This window comes from Branchiostoma floridae, chromosome 5 (assembly GCF_000003815.2).
Source record: "Branchiostoma floridae strain S238N-H82 chromosome 5, Bfl_VNyyK, whole genome shotgun sequence".
NCBI classification, from domain to species: domain Eukaryota; kingdom Metazoa; phylum Chordata; class Leptocardii; order Amphioxiformes; family Branchiostomatidae; genus Branchiostoma; species Branchiostoma floridae.
Window position 1 is genome coordinate 10,898,985 of NC_049983.1, and position 21,622 is coordinate 10,920,606.

Consider the following 21,622-nt stretch of genomic DNA (forward strand, 5'->3'; position numbering starts at 1 on the left):
TTTACTAACTTAAAGATGTTTATGCGCCTTATGGTGGAGTCCCAGGGTTACGTTCATGCAAGGAGCCTTTAGTTCATGCGACTGCATCGTATTCGTAAAAGTGAGATTCAAGGCAATGATGTAATCTGTCACGAAAAGCCTGGCGCCATACAACAGAAATAGCTTTTCTGACGAGTCTCTGGGCTGTAAAGGACATTTCCGATAGCAATACGCGTACGGTCCCGCTGTCATCTGCACTAGTTTTGTATGTCGTAAAATGTCGATCACGATACGTTTGACAGCATTATAACTACGTACCCCCCGTGTTTGCGGTGGTTCCTTCCATGTCGACTGTTTGGAAACAAATCTAACCGGTTATGCTGCGACCCTACTGACCTTTACCGTCAATTATATCGTTTACCTGTAAAGCATAGGCACGCTTTCAAAACAGATCATGAAGGTTGTCGGTCTATCTTCAAAACCAAAGCTGAATTACTGGCATTTTTACGTCGTTTGCGTCTGAACTCTGAAGTATTGAAATCGTGAGTAGGTTTTATGCATTTATCAATTAAGTTAATTACAGTGAGTGGTCGCAATCATACATGCTACCAGATAGACACACCTTCTGTATATATGTCCAATCTAAACTCTGTTTCTGTAGAAAACCTTGCACATATTTGGGAAATTTATACTGTTCCCAAGAACTACTGACTGCCTCAAATCCCGAAAAAAAGTGTTATGAAACCAAGAGACTTTGTAACTTTTGTTAAAAGGTAGCTGGATGAGAAAAAAAATTATATATTTGAATATAGTTTGTCAGAAAATATTTTGATAACGATGATAAATCAAACCGATTAGGTACTGCAAGTGTAGCCATGGCAACAACAGAAGTTGTGAGCTGTCGTCAAGAGGACCAGGATGTCAGTTTGCGTTCAACAGAGACGAGCAGAGGACTGATGACATTCATTATCTGTACAATAATGTTAACGGCATTATGCATTCTACAGGCAGTGATATGGAGGTAACAAAATACATTTGTAGAATCATTTGGCCGTATTGTGTTTAGGTTTAAACTCTAATAAAAAGATGTATAATATTATCCAGTTTGATAGTCGAGAATGTTACCACGACAGAAGGGTGTGAACGAAGAGGTTATGATCTTTAGCTTATCGTTAAATATCGAGCTGTATATCGCGTTACTTTTATCATAAGTAGGCGTGACTAAATCTAGCACCAACACAAAGTGTAGCATTTCCTGCGGTCGAACTTATAGTAGTAGCAAATGTTGCATGAAGACCACCTGGCAATTGTAACCACTTTTGGATAATGTAGTCGACTATCTACCACTCCCTTAGTTATTTGTCCCACTGCCACTGGCATTACGTACCATGAGGCATTATAAGGAAGGTGACCAGCTAAGTACAACACAATGCCATAAAGATTGATGAATCTTGGTTTCATTGTATTCTAGCAAACGTTCATATTGTTATTCACCAATACAAAAGAGATTCCGTGCACAAACATGGCCCATACTTTATCTCTACAATTAGGAGCTCGCCATACACGCGACACGTCCCACCGTACCAGATTGGGAACAGATCCACGGTTTCATTTATGGCGAACAGGAAAATGGGCGTTGCAAGACTCCGTCGGCCAAGTCTAAACGTTGGATCCTTGGCACCGAACTCAAGTTCACAAGTCCGGATCCCGCCGTACCAGATTGGGAACAGGTCCACGGCTTCATTTATAGCGAACAGGAAAATGGGCGTTGCAAGACTCCGTCGGCCAAAACTACACTTTGGATCCTTGGCACCGGATTTAGCATGGAAATTTAGACCTGAGGCCATGGCGAAAGTCAGGTTAGCACAGTTTCCAATGTATTTTGCATCGGCGGTTTTGTAAAATCATGCAGTCTGTGGGCGATATCTGTCCTAGGAACATTCGTAGTCATCTGTTTATGAAAGATGAGTAGCGATGAAACTGAATTACGTCCAACGATGGTGATGATGATAAGTAAACAACGTGAATGATATCAAATCTGCGATCATATCTGTCACAATGTCACATCTTTAAATACATTGTATCTTTCAGAACGTCTACAATGAAACTGCATCCTGACGTTCATCTCAGGTTATATAAGGTGGGCACTCAATACAAAAAGGATAATTGTAACGTAAACAGAGACATTTCCGAAGTCCACTGCCAGACAGACTACAACACTAAGATTGGTCACTACAACACGTGTGCTGTGGTTGGCAATAGCGGTGTGCTTCTGGGAAGTCGTTGTGGTGCTGAGATTGATTCCAAGGATTACGTCATAAGAATCGATATACCCGTAGTCAGGGGATATGAAAAAGACGTTGGCCGACGAACCAGTATGACGGTACTCAACCTCAGTACACCGAAACGGTTACAGAGCTCTGCACGTTTGAAAAATAGAACCCAGGATGTGTACGAGAGCCGCCTGAGGAACATCGGTGGCACTGCCCTGGTGATGGATAAAAAGTCAAGACGCAGAATGATGAGTTTGGCAAAGAAGTATCATCTCCCATTTTCCTTATACACTGTCAAAGGAAGCTTAAGACGGGGGATCAATCCGTAAGTGTTTTTTTTTAGTTGAGATGTGTGCTGAATTCATTGCTTAGAATTAAACATTTCAATCCACGTTTTGAAATTGTCAATTTTCCAATATTCTACAACTTTGAGAATCATGCATAGCATGTTGATTCATGTAATACCGGTTGCCACAGTTTGCTCTTGAAAAACGACCTAGGCCGAAGAGAATGTAAATTGCAAGGTTAAATAAAAGTTGAAATGAAATAACTTAACTTGAAAGTTCATCTGTGTTGGTAGAAGTCATTTTTAAACTAGTTTACTTTAATATCCAACACAAAAATTGGACTCACTCAAATTTTCGACTGAACAGCACCAGTCTTTGTCAAGGAATAAACAAAGATGGTGGGCGCCATAGACTTCCTGCAACCTATGATTCACTGCTTACTGAGTCACGTGTTCTATCTGCATAACGTGACGTCACGACAACAGTGGATTGTTCATTCCTAGATCCTTGACAAAGACTGGTGCTGTTCAGTCGAAAATTTGGGTGAGTCCAATTCTCGTGTTGGATATTACAGTTAAACTAGTTCAGAAATGAAATAACTATATTGTAATATCTATGTAACTGTATTAAAAACTACAATTTCCGTGCAATAAAGTTCATTTATGTAGAGAGGTCCAGATAATACTGTATAAGTCAAGACCATGGCAAATGCCATTCCCCAGTTACCAGTTCTGCATGTCAGTCTGAAGTAACATAGACAAAATTGTTCCTATCTCTACTGTTTTTATTTCACCTCCAGACTTGCGTCCAAGTTAGCGAAAAGAAAAATGGTCGGGAATCCTACCACAGGACTGGTGACCGTTCTGATGATGACAACGTTCTGTGACCACCCTTACTTGTACGGCTTCTTCCCTTTCCAAAAAGATGCGAAGAATAGACCAATCCCCTATCACTACTACCCGGGAGACTACATCAAACCTATCAAACAGAACGACGGTGGTCATCATCACATGAAGCGAGAATATGACTTCTTTCGGAAGCTACATAAGCAGGGCGTGCTGAAGATGCATGTCGGTTCATGCGAGGAAAAGTAAAGACGTTTATAACACAATGCTTTGGCTACCTTAATTTTGTACATAAGTGTATGTGATTCATGCATGCTAATCTAATATCATGACTAACAGTTGAATTTACGTAACAAACTTTCGTCGCTTCGTTTTCTTTTAAGAATTTAAAACCGCTTAATGATTAGATGATGGAATTTTTTACTTGTAACATGTGTAAGCTAATCAATGATGAACATCAATATGCATATATTATGTAAATATTTAAGTTATTTGGATAGCATCGATAGCTTAAAAGAGATCTACGAAAGCTTTAAATATTTCACGGAGGTATGAGGTTGCCGAACTCTATGAACACTATACACTTGAACAGTTGCGTCTCTGGTAGTGCAGAAGCGAACATAGGAGCGGGCTAATGAATGAATGAATGAATGAATGAACGAATGAATGGATGAATGAATGAATGAATGAATGAATGAATGAATGAATGAATGAATGAATGAATGAATGAATAAGGCAACTATACGGATGGTGCCCAGGCTATGTGACCTCTTGATCACTGCGCTATTTTTACCTACGCCGAGAAGGTTATATTTTGGGTAGCGTTTGTATGCATGTATGTTTGTATGTAGGAAACCAGCATAACTCGAGAACACCTGAATGTATTGTATTGATATTTGGTTTATGGGTCGGTCTTGGTGAGATCTGAAAACGATTAGATTTTGGGCCCCCTAGCAACCTGCTACGGTACTGCAGCGAAACTTCCTGGTTTGATCTCTCGAGTTCTGAACATGTTGCGGCTATAATTTTTGAGTGGTAGACAGCTCTTGTTGTGTGTGTCGTAGTAAGTCGACCACTATGCGATTGACAGCAAACTATCCACATGCACCCCCGTGTTTGCGGTGGTTCCTTCCATGTCGACTGTTCGGAAACAAATCTAACCGGTTATCCTGCGACCCTACTGACCTTTACCGTCAATTATGTCGTTTGCCTATAAAAATACGCTTCCAAAACAGATCATGAACGTTGTCAGTCTATCCTCAAAACCTAAGCTGAATTGCTGGCAATCTAAACGTCGTTTGCGTCTGAAGTATTAAAAACGTGAGTACAATGTAGGTTTTACACTGTCTTCCATAAACGTTACATGGTCATCATTGATTCTGAAAGTAGAATATGAACTCATGAGAAAGACGTATGTTCGGTTTCAATTGTGGACTGACCACACAGCGTGTGTAAAACTCTACGATGCTGTAACGTGGTGTAAAACTATATAGATATACAATATGTCAAATAAGTAAATAAGTTGGCATATCATAAGTTTTATAACACGTGCTGACAAATATGGCACGTGCAACCTTATACACATGTTCTGTCATAATACACGAAAGAACTGTACATTCACTCATTTCAAGACTTAAAACTAAATGGGAACAGCCTAGAAGTTCACTACTTTCTAAAGCTAGGTGGGACCGTCCATGGTGTAATTTCAGACATTGACATGATGCGTTCACTGGTGAGTGAGTAATCGCAATCATATAATTCTCTGAGGTAGACACGCCTTCTGTTTATGTCCAATGTAAACTGTAGAAAGCACTGCACATGTATACTTTCCGCCAGATCTACTGACACGACTGCCTCACATCCCCAAATAGAGCAAAACGTGTTATAAAACCAAGAGACTTTTAAACTTTTGACAGAAGGTAGCTAGATGAGAAAAAATGTTATCTTTGAAGATTACTTGTCAGAAAATAATGATGATATTTTAATAACCGTGATAAATCACACCGATTAGGTACTATAAGTGTTGCCATGGCAACAACAGAAGTTGTGAGCTGGCGTCAAGAGGACAAGGATGTCGGTTTGCGTACAACAGAGCCGAGCAGAGGACTGATGACATTCATAATCTGTACAATGATGTTAACAGCATTATGCATTCTACAGGCAGTGATGTGGAGGTAACACAATACATTTGTAGAATCGCTTGAACGTCTAGTCTTGAGGTTTAAATTCTAATAAAAAGATCTATAATATTATTCAGTTTAATAGTTGAGAATGTCGGTAGGACAGAAGGGTGTGAAGGGAAATATAATGATCCTTAGCTTATCGTTAATTATCGAGCTGTAACTTGCAGTATTTTAACTATAAGTCGGCGTGAACAAATGTAATATCAACACAAAGTGTAACGTGTAACTGCAGTCAAACTTTGTAGTGATAAACTTTGCATCAAGACCAACCAAAATTGTGACAATGTTTGGGTATGTAGTCGACTATATGCGATCCCCTTAGTTATTTGCCTCTCTGCCACTAGCATTACGTACCTTCATGCATTGTAAGGAAAGCTTAAGTGACTGCTAAGTACAACACAATCGTACGCGTGATAAGAGTCTACGTCTAACCTTGTTCTCCAACACAATGTCATAAAGATTGGTGAATCTTGGTTTGATTGTATTCTAGTAAACGTTCAGATTGTTATCCACCAATACAAAAGAGATTCCGCGCACAAACATGACACATGCTTTATCCCTACTATCAGGGACTCGTTGCCACAAGTCCCGCCGTATACAGCAAGACTCCGTCGGCCAAAGCTACAATTTGGATCCTTAGCACCAGATGCAGCATGGGAATTTAGACCGGAGGCCATGGCGAAAGTCAGGTTAGCACAGTTTCCAATGTATTTTGCATCCGCAGTTTTGTAAAATCATGCAGTCTGTGGGCGATATCTGTCCTAGGATCATTCTTATAGTCATCTGTCTATGAAAGATGAGAAGTGATGAAACCGAATTACGTCCAACGATGGTGATGATGATAAGTAAACAACGAAAATGATATCAAATCTGCGATCATATCTGTCACAATGTCACGTCTTTGAATACATTGTATCTTTCAGAACTTCTACAATGAAACTGCATCCTGACGTTCATCTCGTGTTATATAAGGTGGGCACTCAATACAAAAAGGATAACTGTAACTTTAACAAAGACATTTCCGATGTCCACTGCCAGACAGACTACAACACTAAGATTAGTCACTACAACACGTGTGCTGTGGTTGGCAATAGCGGCGTGCTTCTGGAAAGTCGCTGTGGTGCTGAGATTGATTCCAAGGATTACGTCGTAAGGATTGACATACCCGTAGTAAGAGGATACGAAAAAGACGTAGGTGAACGAACCAGTATGACTGTACTGAACCTCAGCACACCGAAACGGTTACAGAGCTCTGCGCGTTTGAAAAATAGAACCCAGGATGTGTACGAGAGTCGCTTGAGGAACATCGGTGGCACTGCCCTGGTCATGGATAAAAGGTCTAGATCTAATATGACGAGTTTGGCGAGAAAGTATCATCTCTCCTTTTCCTTGTACACTGTCAGGGGGAGATTAGTACGAGGGATCAATCCGTAAGTGTTGTTTTCTAACGATGCATACTGAATGCATTGCTTAAAAATTAAACATGTTAATCCACGTTTTGACATGGTCAATTTTTTTCAACATTCTATAACTCTGAGGATTACGGAACCTTTATGTGATGCCAGTTGCCACAGTTTGCTCTTCCAAAACGCGAAGGCCGAAGAGAATGTAAATTTCAAGGTTAAGTAAAAGTTGAAAACGAATAACTGTGCTGTAATATATGTAACCGTACCGTGTGATATATGCATAACGTATTGAGTACTAAATGTAGATATGTCTAGGAAATACTGTATAAGTCAAGACCATGACAAATACCATTCCCCAGTTACCAGTTCTGCATATCAGTCTGAAGACACATAGCCAAAACCTTTTCATATCTCTTCTGGTTTATTTCACCTCTAGACTTGCGTCCCGATTAGCGAGCAGGAAAATGGGAAGCGGGATCCCTACCATTGGATTGGTGACTGTTCTGATGGCGACTGCGTTCTGTGACCATCCTTATTTGTACGGCTTCTTCCCATTCCAAAAAGATGCAAACAATACACCAATCCCCTATCACTATTACCCGGGAGACTACATCAAACCTATCAAACAGAATGAGGGAGGTCGTCATAACATGTCCCGAGAATATGACTTCTACAGGAATCTACATAAGCAGGGCGTGCTGAAGACGCAAGTCGGTCCATGCGAGGAGCACACTGCTTTAGCCACCTATCTTCATACATAAGTTTATGTCTTGCAAATGTGTTTCTTGCATACTAATATCATATTATGACTAACAGTTGGATTTATCTAACAAACTTTTGTGGCTTCGCTTTCTTTTAAGAATTTAAAACCGCTTAATGATAAATGATGGGATTTTCACTTGTGACATGTGTAAGCTAATCAATGGTATACATCACAATGCATACATTATGCAAATGTTTAAGTTAATTGCATAACATCTATATGTACAAAAACTTTAAATATTTCATGGAGGTATGAACGCCGAACTCTATCTACATTATACACTTATACAGTTGCGTCTCTGGTATTCCAGAAGCGAACATAGGAGCGGACGAATGAATGAATGCATGAATGAATGAATAAATAAACTAGAGTTCGGGGACCTCATACCTCCATGAAATATTTATTGCTTTTTTGTGGATGGTATGTATGTTTATAGTCGGTTGTATTTGAGAGTAATGGTTATATAATATAAATGTTATGGGAAAGTAGTGGTGTATTTATTTAATGACACAGAGGATGTCCATCTGATTAGTAATTATCAAAATGTGACACTTAATTGTGTAATGTGCGTTTAAGAGGTCGACGGCATATGGTAGCGTGGTGTTCCTTAAGCTTGATGTTTGGCATTTAAAATGTCTAAGGTTGTCAGCATTATTGAGGTTCGACTATGTGCCTCAGAGCTGTGTGGTGGGAGAAAGTTGGGAAACTCAGAAAGAAGAAGGGATGTGGCCAACTTTAGTCAGATGGTGATTTGATTTTCCACCAATATGTCATAACATCAGCTGTTCACACGGTACAAAAACGAGATGCACACTTTCCTCTGACAGCCCTACACCAACTGTAAGATGAATACTTGGCGCCAACCCCGTCTGCTAAAAAACAAGTACCATTGGCTACGAAAGAGACAACTAACAACTGTCCCTTATCTTAACAAAATCAGATCATCTGTGTCGCCCATAAAACTTCTGACACCCAACCCAGATGAGAGGACCTAATGGCATTTTAATCACCATGTCACTCAAATCAGCAGTACAGTATGTGAGACATCCATACCTGTTAAGCATTATCGTTAAATGTATCTCAACTTCTTACAATGATACTTACGCTTCACATCTCCATGATATCCTAAGCAGACATAAATAAAACTAATTATCATACTAAAAAAACTCGGGGTTCCCCAAACAGCTGTCACCTCACCATCTGCTTGGAGCTAAGCCCATTAACAAACACATAAAGCACGATGCCTGTACCAATATATCTCAAATATAGGGGTGACTTCTGATATTATTACATCGATTATAACGACAGATACGGCTCCCAAAATCTCATCGATTCGAGCTTTCATCACACCTCACCAACACAACAAGTATGAAACCAATCCATCCAGCCGTTCTTGAGTAATCATCTACACAGACAGAGACACATAACAGAAAATATAACCTCCATTCCATGACATTTCATGGAGGTAATGAATGACAATTTACTTGCGCTTTTACACGCCCAGCCCAGGCGTGGACTACTGCACTGATGGTACTCAGGCTAGATGACCTCTCGAGCACTGTGATATTTTTTTGTGTGTGACGTAATATGTCGCCCACGATGCGATTGACAGCAAACTAACTAGTATGCACCCCCGTGTTTGCGGTGGTTCATTCCATGCCTACTGTTCAGAAACAAATCTAACCGGTTACCCTGCGACCCTACTGACCTTTACCGTTAATTATGTCGTTTGCCTATTAAAACACGCTTCCAAAACAGATCATGAACGTTGTCAGTCTGTCTCCAAACCCCAAGCTAAATTGCCGGCAATCTTAACGTCGTTTGTGTCTGAAGCATTGAAAACGTGAGTAGTTTTTATACTGTCTTCCATAAACATTACATGGTCATGTTTGATTCTGAAAGTAGAATGTGAGCTCATGAGAAAGACGTACGGTTGGTTTTACCATGGGTACCACACAGCGCGTGTAAAACTCTACGATCTTGTAACTTAACATGAATCTGTACAGATAGATAATATGTCAAATGGCTATATACGTTGGAGTATCATAAGTTATCACAATATGACTATATCACACAATATAAGAATATCACAAATGACAAATATGGCTCGAGCAACCTTATACGCACATTTTCTGTCACAATACAGGAAAGAACTGTACATTCACTCATCACAAGACTAAAAACTAAATGGAAACAGCCTACAGTACACATTTAAAGCTAGGTGGGACCGTCCTTGGTGTAATTTTAGTCATTGACGTCATGTGTTCACTGGTGAGTGAGTAATCGCAATTGTACAATGCTCTGAGATAGACACGCCTTCTGTTTTTTTGTCCAATGTGAACACTGTAGAAAGGACTGCACAGATTTGGGGAATGTTCCCAAGGTCTACTGACACGACTGCCTCACATCCCCAAATGAGAAAAACGTGTTATGAAACTAAGATTTTTTAACTTTTGACAAAAGGTAGTTGGATAAGAAAAAAATGTTGTATTTGAAGATAACTTGTCAGAAAATAATGATGATATTTGAATAAATCACACCGATTAGCTACTGTAAGTGCGGCCATGGCGACAACAGAAGTTGTGAGCTGGCATCAAGAGGACAAGGATGTCGGTTTGCGTTCAAAAGAGCCGAGCAGAGGACTGATGACATTCATTATCTGTACAATAATGTCAACAGCGTTATGCATTCTACAGGCAGTGATATGGAGGTAACACAATACATTTGTAGAATCGCTTGAACGTCTAGTCTTGAGGTTTGAATTCTAATAAAAAGAGCTATAATATTATTCAGTTTAATGGTTGAGAATGTCAGTAAGACAGAAGGGTGTGAAGGGAAATATCATGATCCTTAGCTTATCGTTAATTATCCAGCTGTAAGTTGCAGTATTTTAACTATACGTCGGCGTAAACAAATGTAACAAGACTCTGTCGCTGGAGGTTACCCTCCAGTCACAGAGTAATATCAACACAAAGTGCAATTGCAGTCAAACTTTGTAGTGATAAACTGTGCATCAAGACCAACCGAAATTGTGACAATGTTTGGTTATGTAGTCGACTATATGCGATCCCCTTAGTTATTTGCCCCTCTGCCACTAGCATTACGTATCTTCATGCATTGTAAGGAATGTTTATAAGTGACCAGCTAAGTACAACACAATTGTGGTAAGATTCTACGTGTAACCTTGCTCTCCAACACAATGATGGGTGAGTCTTGGTTTCATTGTATTCGAGCAAACGTTCAGATTGTTATCCACCAATACAAAAGAGATTCCGTGCACAAACCTGGCACATGCTTTATCCCTACTATCAGGGACTCGTTGCCACAAGTCCCGCCGTACCAGTTTGGAAACAGGACCATAGCAAGACTCCGTCGGCCAAAGCTACAATTTGGATCCTTAGCACCAGATGCAGCCTGGGAATTTAGACCGGAGGCCATGGCGAAAGTCAGGTTAGCACAGTTTCCAATGTATTTTGCATCGGCGGTTTTGTAAAATCATGCAGTCTGTGGGCGATATCTGTCCTAGGAACATTCCTATAGTCATCTGTCTATGAAATATGAGTAGTGATGAAACCGAATTACGTCCAACGATGGTGATGATGATATTAAGTAAACAACGTAAATCTGCAATCGTATCTGTCACAATGTCACGTCTTTAAATACATCGTATCTTTCAGAAATTCTACAATGAAACTACATCCTGACGTTCATCTCAGGTTATTTAAGTTGGGCACTCAATACAAAAAGGATACCTGTGAAGGAAACAAAGACATTTCCGAAGTCCACTGCCAGACAGACTACAGCACTAAGATTGGTCACTACAACACGTGTGCTGTGGTTGGCAATAGCGGCGTGCTTCTGGAAAGCCGTTGTGGTGCTGAGATTGATTCCAAGGATTACGTTATAAGGATTGACATACCCGTAGTAAGAGGATATGAAAAAGACGTTGGTGAACGAACCAGTATGACGGTACTCAACCTCAGCACACCGAAACGGTTACAGAGGTCTGCACGTTTGAAAAATAGAACCCAGGATGTGTACGAGAGTCGCCTGAGGAACATAGGTGGCACTGCCCTGGTGACGGATAAAAAGGCAAGACACACAATAATGAGTTCATCAAGAAAGTATCATCTCCCCTTTTCTTTGTACATTGTCAAAGGAAGCTTAAGACGAGGAATCAATCCGTAAGTGTTGGTTTCTTAAAATGTGTATCGAATACATTGCTTAAAAATTAAACATGTTAATCCACGCTTCGAAATTTTCAATTTTCAATCATTTTACAACTTTTATGCATACTTAATGAGATACAGGTTGCCACAGTGTGCTCTTGAAGAGAATGTACTTTTCAACGTTAAAAAAGTTGAAAAGAAAAAAAATATATTGTATGCAAAGATATTGTATGCAAAACATATTGGGTTATCTGATAGGTGTAGGAACCACTGTTGAAGTCATGACCATGGCAAGTACCATTCCCCAGTTACCAGTTCTGAATGTCAGTCTGAAGTAACATAGACATAACTTGCTCTTATCTCTTCTGGTTTATTTCACCTACAGAATTGCGTCCAAGTTAGCGAACAGGAAACCGGGCGGGAATCCTACCACGGGACTGGTGACCATTCTGATGGCGACTGCGTTCTGTGACCACCCTTACTTGTACGGCTTCTTCCCATTCCAAATAGATGCCAACAATACACCAATCCCCTATCACTACTACCCGGGAGACTACATCAAACCTATCAAACAGAACGCCGCTGGTCGTCACCACATGACGAGAGAATATAACTTATTTAGGGATCTACATAAGCAGGGCGTGCTGAAGATGCACGTCGGTCCATGCGAGGAGAAGTAAAGATGTTTACAGCACAATAATTTAGCCACCTTATCTTTGTACTTAAGTAGATAAGTTCCATACATACTAATATAATATCATATCATATCATGACCAGCAGATAACTTTGTATAACAAATTTTATGAAATCATTTTGAAAACCAGCTTGAACCATCGATGTTGACATGGCATTGGTGACAATAACAAAAGCTTTTAATGATTTTACTACGCATTTGCTGCTAAATGCACCATAGTATAACGTTATATCTATCAAGTAACTTCACCATCTGTTAGCTAAATCGACGAAACGATAGATTCACATGACCATTCCCTTGTAAATGTAAACCAAGCGCTTAGATCGTAGCTTTCAACAGTCCATATCATTGCTTGAATAGTCATTCGTTTCCACTTGTCACCACTGTTATCTATACCAAAGTCTTTTATTTCATGTATGTCTGCTATATTCTGTATGTCCCATGTTGCAATCAACCCTCGGGCAATCGGTTACTGGCAATTTTGAAATTTGGTGACGTTTGGCGAAAGTCGTCGACAGAGGGACGCCGGTGTAACTTGTGTGTCAACATTTGTCAACAATTACTGTGGAGCCGGAATAAATGATATTCAAATTCCTACATGTATTGTGTACTGGCAATAGCATATTCATATATAAACGTCGCTAGGTCAATGCAATTTGACGAGAAACTATACCAGTGTTTTACGATTTCTGTTTGTGTCTTAATTCTGTGCTTTGTGTAATAGTTGTTGCCATACATTGTATTATGTACAATCGTCGTGCAATAAAGTTCTCTATAACTGGCTCAAATAGGCCTGCAGGCCGCTTTTCATTGAGGTCATGAGGGAAGAGGAAGGGGTCATGTAAGCAACAGATAGCAAAGATACAGATTACAGGATGTAGTCCTACTTAATCTTTAAACATAAATTGATATACTTGCACACACAAAAGCACATTACATGTTGAAGGTTAGTGTGGTCTCAACCAAACCAAATATTTTCATAAGGCCGCAGCGAGTAATCTTTATGGATGACACCATTGGCAGACTAAATCTAATGTCAACGTGCAAAAAAGATGGGTAAAATAGATAGTCTGATAGATAGACCATAAGGCTTGTAATGATAAGTGAAGCGACAGATCATATATTAAGGAAAAGGACGAAGTGACACTAGTGTGGTAGTCTGGCACATATGATATATATCGATATATCAACTACATTCAAGGTTACCCCCTTCCCCCAAAACTTCCTTTTGTAGCCTTTTCTTGTCGTGTTGGCAATCTCCACAATGTTCCTTCAAAATCAGACAAAAATGAATGCGTGCGCTGATGTTATCCAAAGAATTTACTTCTTGTGGCCTGACCTATATAACTTATGTTGCGGCCTTGCCACGTTAATCATACATAATGATATAATAGATGTGTACCACCGAACTAACCGAGCCGGTTTTCACACGTCACCGTCTGTAACGTTACACCCCATCGGCCATTTTGTTTTGGTGTGACATCACCCATACCTGCCTGAGGATACGCAGACATTGAATAGAAACAGTCGTGTAAACGATAAGACTCCTTCCAATGTGTCTTACGTCGTTCGAGCTAAAGTTAAGACGACGTCTCTCCTGTTAGCGACCGGTCAAAGTTTAAAGTAACCTGAAGTGTTCAACATCAACCGGTCCACGTTAAGTAGGTAAGTGCTACATTTTCAAGTTGATATGGTCAGGACTTTTTACTTTTAGAACGAGTGAAAGACTTTTAATCGCTATTTGGTTACACCGCATTCAAGGCTCGTTCTCATCTAAATGTAAAAATGCTGTCGCCTGACTTGATATGGAGCAAATCATAGACAACATCACTAGTTCCTTCGTTTTTCCACGACCCCTGTAATGTTTTACAAAAGATGCACCACAAAATTCATATTGGTTGATTGCTTGGAAGATTATTATAGCCACGGGTGGGATTTCGCCCCCTAAAAATGGCTGTCGCCTGAGAAGACACAAAGAATTCAAATAGCAGCCAAAAACGTAACAATTCAGTTCCTAGAATGATTGTTAGGCAGGTGAAACCAGCTACCCTGGATGTCTAAACTTATCGACGAAACAAGAATCGCTCTTAGGGAGTGAAACAAGAATCACTACTGTAGGCTACAAAAAAATATTGGACAATACAAGATAATGTTACCGTTACTTCCAGACCAGGGCACGACTTGAAGTCATTATGTGGCTACAGCTTCACAATGTAACCAGTATATTTTTTATTCTCTGTTAATAATGAGAACATTTATACCTAAGGTACAACAATGGTAACCAGTGAAGGAAACAAAGTCGTGGTCGTGAGTTGGCGTCAAGATGATCATCCCTCAAGAGTAGCAGACAGACGGCCATCTCCTTTCTTTATTTGTGCAGCAATGTTTACAACCGTATGCTTTTCGCTCTCAATGTTCTGGGGGTAAATGATTATCATAACCATCTATAAAGTATTAGTAATAAATATATATATATCACTTTACGATCAGTTTTGATTTTTGTCCATTTGTGGCCTTTGTAGATGTGGGTAGAGTATGATACTATTTTATTTACTGCGATTATCAAACATTTAACTAGTATCTTCATCATATATACCGAACATCTTAATTGATCTATAAATTGTTTAGGTTTTCTATTTGTGAACAAATCTAACAAACAACGCATTTTGAGAAAACCTACCTATGCATTGCCTACATGGTACATTTCTTTTAATCATTAGTGCAACGTTGGAGGGTATACCACAATTCCTACCATATGCGATGCGGAACAAAACTGACCTCCATTCCGGTGCGATCCATACTGATGCGAGGTTTTCCAGGCCCACCCTGGACTTTGGGAAGTTGGCACCAGATTCTAATTGGACATTCAGCGAAGAAGCCTTTGCGAAAGTTAGGTCAGTACTTGGAACCCATTTAGTAAAACCATTTAGCCCACAACTACTGTATCTTCAATGCAGTATCTCTGATAGGCAAGAAGAAAAAAAACGTTTACATGTCCCATTAACTGGCAATGCTTGTACACCGTTTCTCTCCCATGCAAACTATGGGGTATATAACCTGAATCATAACGAGTTTGATGAAAGATCCGCCATGTGTAAAATAAGAATGAGTGCGCACCCATTAGAAATATAAAGGGGTCGCTATAGAAAGCTACCTGTACACGATAGATTATGTAAATATTGCTCAATGAATGCAGTGGAAAATGAAACGCACTTCATTAGTCAGTGCCCTTACTACGAGGCCCACAGAAACAGATTATATCAAAACATGATTTTGCAAATAAACTCACAATTCTATAACACATCATAACTTGATTACATACTAATTTGTGCAGTATTATACTTACGATGATTTCTTTAGGTCAAGACATGATATCATACTTTTTATGCAATTTGCAGAAGTGCTACAATGAGACTACATCCGGACACTCATACAACGAAGTTGCTGTTAGGAAAACTGCCCAACCAGACAGTCGGTGAGTTTGGCCACTACAACACGTGTGCTGTCGTGGCCAATAGCGGCATCCTTCTCGGAAGCACATGTGGTGGCGAGATTGATTCCAAGGATTACGTCATACGAATGGATTTACCTTTGATAAGAGGGTTCGAACAAGACGTCGGCAGCAGGACGAATATGACATTGTTGAACTCCAGCACGCCGAAACGAATCAAGCAGTCTTCACACTTAAAAGATAGAAGTCAAGACGTATACGAGAATCGCCTAAGGAACATTGAAGGCACTGTGCTAGTGGGAGGCATGCGTTCGAAAAGCGCAATCCGGACGGTGGTGCAATTGTACAAACTTTCATTTCTTCTACTTACTACCCGAAAAAGCCAAAAGTCAGGGCTCAACAAGTAAGTTATATTTCTCTTCATACATTAATACGCATTGAAATACAGCATGCATGGATATAGTTGCAGTTAATTGGGGAGTGAATTTAGGCTTCTGCTGTAATAGATAAAGAGCATCGTGCATTATTGTCATTAAAGCTTAACTGTATTGAATAATTTTGTTTAGACCTTTGTTCTTCTAATTTATGATTTTTTTCATTGCACAGGCTTGCGACAAAGTTAGGAAACAAGAAATTTGGTGGAAATCCTACTCTGGGCCTGGTGACCGTTCTGATGATGACAACATTCTGTGACCACCCTTACTTGTACGGCTTCTTCCCATTCCAAAAAGATGCGAAGAATACATCTATCCCTTATCACTACTACCCGGGAGACTACATTAAACCTACCATACAGAATGAGGGGGGCCATCATCACATGGCACGAGAATACGACTTTTTTAGGGGTCTACACAAGCAGGGGGTGCTGAAGATGCAAGTCGGTCCATGTATGAAGAGGAGATGACCTTGCACGGCCGTAGTACACACCTATGCCATTAGCTTCCAGTCTTGAGTAGCAAGCAATTCTTCAGTGAGAATTTGACAGCTATTCTTTTGTATTCTGAAAATTATCCTTCCCTTGACAAATGTCATAGCAACAACAAAACCTTCGGTGCCGATACATCGCATTACCTACAATATCAACTGCGACAAGATAATAGATATCGATGCTATTTCATGACACGATGTTACTTATTCCCAATCCTAATAGATTACTGTAAATGCAGAAACTTTCGTGGTGGTTTCCTTGGCATGCTGCCGCGAAGTTAAAACCAACGCGAAATGTCCATTTTTCCGCTACCGCGAAATGAAATCTCCGCGAACTTGTATACATTTACAGTATCTTCTATTCAATGATTTTTCATCTGGCCGTTGTATGTTCTTGAATATATGTACGGTCGATAGTCTATACAAACGAGTACACATTTAGTCAAGCAAATACAGCACATTACACGAAAAGATTTGCATACGCATTGTCCTTACAACGTTGGTACCTGCACGAAAACGACCATCTCTATGATAAATGTTACAACCGCAATTGCTGCAGCTTATACTCTTCACTATCCTGTACTCTGAAATTAAGTTATGATTGTCAAAGGATGTGAGGCAGGAAACGGAGAATCCGCATGCATATTCAACGACCCTGTTTTAGTTACCTTCGCTTGTATTACGAGACTTCCACACCTCATAAAAGTTGCCTAATAATGACGACCTGTAAGACTGACGTATTACAAATGTTTCTCAATGATAATGCATATCTTACGCTGAAAATCGCATTACACCTCGATCTTTGTTTTCCCGACCCCTAACCACTTACAAAGCATCATGAATATCCATCCACAATATCTCGAATTATGCTTTCCACAAACAAACAGATACACATGTCAGCTTCGTGACGAAGGCAACGATGGCTCCGACTTACGCTACATATATCACGACTATATTTATTTCAATTTTATTCCAGGCACTTGGCCCATATCATATGAACAGTAAAAATGGAAAAAAAAACACAATACAGCAATACAAATTATGATGTGTCCAGAATATGCTGTGGATGAAGACATCTGAGTGGAATAAGCGGGAGATGGTGTTGCTTCCAGATGTGGCTGTACGTTGTATAAATACGTGCGTTATTTCTCTTCTTCTAGACTTAAAAACCATAAAGGGTATAGCATAGTCAAATAGTAACATATGATGTAATCCATGGGATACAAAGTCTAACCGTTTCTATAAGCGATCAAGGAAAGCATCATATCAAATATTCCATCTAGAAATTTGCCCCGTCCTGTTCTAACACAAAGTACATGTACAACACAACATGGTCTCTTTTACGCAAATAATTGACTAACTAATCCTTCATGAATATTTGCCAGTTGCTAGCATGCTGTATTAATTCTGGGCACAAAATCTAATCGTTTCCAGGTCTCATCAAGAACTACCCACATACCGAATATCAATACAATCCATCTCTAGAGGCGTTCTCAAGTTATGCTGGTCTTTTACATACAATAATACATACAAACATAGATACATGCAAATGCTACCCAAAATATAACCATTTTGGCGAAGGTAATGATATCATATGATATAATCCATGGGATACAAATTCTAACCTCTTCTATAAGCGATCAAGGAAAACATCATATCAAATATTCCATCTAAAAATTTGCCCCGTCCTGCACAAACTTGTACAACAAACATGGCCTCTTCTACGCAAGTAATTGACTAACTAATCCTTCATGAATATTTGCCACTCCCTGCAATATCGCACCCGTTTGGTAACAGACAAATTAGATTTGGAGGAAATACCTTAGTCCTTTGTCGTTAGCGGCTTATTAAAAAAACGTTATTCGGAATTTTCCCCATGGCAACAGCATCAAAACAACCCGTTGCGGTGAGGTTTTGTCATTTTTTTACGGATCTATCCTCATTTCCGGGGATTAGACTTGTCAGAAACCTTTCCATACGAGAGACAAATACGGACGAAATGATCGAAAACGTAGATGCGGTGGTTACGGAGCCAAAAATGAGCGGCGATTCGGAGGGTTTAAGTCCAGCCAACAAAAAGCAGTCCATCAGGCGGCGGAAAACAGCGCCTGGGCGGCAAGAGTTGTACGGACGTCCGCCTGAGGATACCCAGTCCAATAAAGAGAGAACAACCATCACAACTCACGTGCACGCTGTAGTACATAATGAACCGTCCTCGCCACGGAAGGAAGAAAACAGGCGGCGGAAAACAGCGCCTGGGCGGCAAGAGTTGTACGGACGTCCGCCTGAGGATACCCAGTCCAACGACGTTAGAGAGAGAACAACCATCATGACTCACGCTGTAGTACACAAGGAACCGTCCTCGCCACGGAAGGAAGCAAACAAGTGGCGGAAAACAGCGCCTGGGCGGCAAGAGTTGTACGGACGTCCGCCTGAGGATACCCAGCCCAACGTTAGAGAGAGAACAACAGTCACGACTCACGCTGTAGTACACAAGGAGCCGTCCTCGCCACGGAAGGAGGGAGCGAAAGGCACACAGAAAGCGGTGCAAACCTCTTCATCACCAGGTCAAGACGCTGAGTTAGACCAGCTCTATGAAAGTCGAAAGGCAACGGGTATGTTGATTTTTATTTACCCCATCAACATGATTAGTAATTATGATTTAGTACATAATATGTAGTCAGTCGTACATATACGAAATGACGAGTTTTAGTACCGAGTACCTTGTATTCAACAGTCGGGTACCGGGTATTGACAGTCCGGCATATCAGTAGAAAGGTAGGGCGGTCGACCAAGGACAAAGCAATATATATACATGTGTGTGTACTTTCCGCAACAGGTATAATTCCGTTGCCGGTAAACGTTAGAACAGTACACTTTGGATTTTTTTCTTAATTTTAAAGGATTTGTTGGCTACATCATTCAGGAATAAATGGACGTACGTACGTAAGGACGTTTAGAAACCGGGCAACTTTCTTACACAAAGTCAAATACATTAAGATTATAGCCAGCGAGAGGTTCAAACTGGTCGCAAACTATCCTTTTTAATGTGTTACATTAGAAAGTCACTAAATTGTAGAATGTCATAAAAATGGCAATTATTGTGTTGTATGTTGCTAATAGAATTGAATGAGTCCCAAACTCTTCAAGACGATGTGATTTTCCGATAGATATTAATTTTAGGAAGTAAAAACATACATGCTTCTACCTAGTCTCGCAAAACCAATTTGAGGTGCCATGTTAAAAAACTTGTCTTGATATGTGTTGTTTAATATCTTGTGAACAATTGACCGTCTTGGTGTGCACATCGCCTCTCATTTATGCCGAAAATATTCACGATGAAGAAAGTGTCTATACGTATAAAAAATGCATGGGTAGAGTCTGCATGGGTGAGTTTTGCAAACACACCTCGCGTAACTCACCACAAGTGAAATTCTGCAAAAAGGTTACTGATTATGAATTCATTAATACCTACTCTATTGGAAAATAAGCACTCCCTTTTGGAGTTTAGGACCCCTTTAAATGTTTAAATGTTACATGTTCTTAGGCGGTAATGAATGTTAGTCAATTCATCGACCTGTGACAGGAGCGCTCTGACTTGATTTGTCTAGTTTCACTTGTTTCTTTTGAATGATTAATGGCGTCTCAGGCGTGGGGGATGAATTTCATCCGTGGCTGTAATTTCTTACAATCTTTGAATCAAGGACATTAAAACATTTTTATATAATGTCCTTGGGGGAATAAATCTGTCCCCCAAAGTGGGACACAATTTACATTTCCTTGTATAACCATAGTAACAAACACGTGACCGGCACCTGCGCGACTTATGCATACTCATGATTATGTGAGGAACACTACTGTAGGGCACAGGACATTAATGGTTTACGAACGCCCACAACGACAACCACAAAGAACCATTCCTGCGCGCAGGGAACGAAATGGTTTGCCTGGGCAACGAAAGTTGTCGTTGTGAGTCCCAGTAATTCCACACACTCAGCCTTTTCATACCCAGCTGCATTTCTGCGCATCGTTCCGTAAACACAACTCTATGGGCGTGAATCAAATGACATATTCCAGTAACATCACAACTTTGTCTCATAATCTTTTGTTGCGTCATAACTTATCCTTGGTATTTCAGTGTCTCGGCCTGCTGCGGTTCGACCGAAGGAGCTAACACCTCATCCGGCCGATGCACCTTGCCGCCCGCCGAACCCACTGTACGTCAGACGGGTAGGGCAGAGGTTTTGGTCCACAAAACGGATCCTCGAATGGCAGAGACAAGCACTGCGTGCAAGGGAAGATTCAGGCGCAGTTTTGAAGCCTGTTATAGAATATGGCGAGGACGTTGCCCTTGACTATACTGGAAACGGAGAAGCTGATTTCCCAAACCATTGCAGCACGAATTTCGAAAACAATAGGGAGCACGCGCACTGCGAGAACGATAGAAAACACGCACATAACAGGGACTGTAGAGAACACGCGCACTACGAGAACGACAGAGAACACACACATTACGAGAATGATAGAGAACACGCACATTATGAGAATGACAGAGAACACAAATATTATCAGTACGATAAAATCACGCACATTACGAGATGATAGAGACACAAATATTACCAGTACGATAAAAATCACATACATT

The 21,622-nt window shown here is 40.3% G+C and overlaps 4 protein-coding genes across 5 annotated transcripts; all 4 read left to right on the top strand.

Annotated features, from left to right (window-relative positions):
- The first annotated feature begins 1,749 nt into the window (after positions 1-1,749).
- LOC118416435 (alpha-2,8-sialyltransferase 8B-like) lies at positions 1,750-3,980 on the top strand. 2 transcript variants are annotated; one of them, XM_035821536.1, is made up of 3 exons: positions 1,750-1,838; positions 2,071-2,577; positions 3,339-3,980. In XM_035821536.1, exons 1-3 carry the CDS (start codon positions 1,825-1,827, stop codon positions 3,631-3,633), a joined length of 816 nt encoding a protein of 271 aa, XP_035677429.1. In that variant the 5' UTR covers positions 1,750-1,824; the 3' UTR covers positions 3,634-3,980. The 2 variants fall into 2 exon arrangements, with proteins under 2 accessions (XP_035677429.1, XP_035677428.1); XM_035821535.1 differs by lacking the exon at positions 1,750-1,838 and having other exon boundaries at positions 1,867-2,577.
- A 1,417-nt stretch (positions 3,981-5,397) lies between these two features.
- Positions 5,398-8,082, top strand: LOC118416433 (alpha-2,8-sialyltransferase 8B-like). The gene is made up of 4 exons (XM_035821533.1): positions 5,398-5,558; positions 6,137-6,256; positions 6,491-6,997; positions 7,410-8,082. Exons 1-4 carry the CDS (start codon positions 5,413-5,415, stop codon positions 7,732-7,734), a joined length of 1,098 nt encoding a protein of 365 aa, XP_035677426.1. The 5' UTR covers positions 5,398-5,412; the 3' UTR covers positions 7,735-8,082.
- A 1,319-nt stretch (positions 8,083-9,401) lies between these two features.
- Positions 9,402-13,380, top strand: LOC118416434 (alpha-2,8-sialyltransferase 8B-like). The gene is made up of 5 exons (XM_035821534.1): positions 9,402-9,579; positions 10,284-10,446; positions 11,049-11,186; positions 11,414-11,920; positions 12,291-13,380. Exons 2-5 carry the CDS (start codon positions 10,301-10,303, stop codon positions 12,583-12,585), a joined length of 1,086 nt encoding a protein of 361 aa, XP_035677427.1. The 5' UTR covers positions 9,402-9,579; positions 10,284-10,300; the 3' UTR covers positions 12,586-13,380.
- Positions 13,381-15,309: 1,929 nt separating this feature from the next.
- LOC118416491 (alpha-2,8-sialyltransferase 8B-like) lies at positions 15,310-17,907 on the top strand. Its single transcript, XM_035821614.1, has 3 exons — positions 15,310-15,493; positions 15,998-16,453; positions 16,657-17,907. Exons 1-3 carry the CDS (start codon positions 15,360-15,362, stop codon positions 16,952-16,954), a joined length of 888 nt encoding a protein of 295 aa, XP_035677507.1. The 5' UTR covers positions 15,310-15,359; the 3' UTR covers positions 16,955-17,907.
- The last annotated feature ends 3,715 nt before the right edge of the window (positions 17,908-21,622 follow it).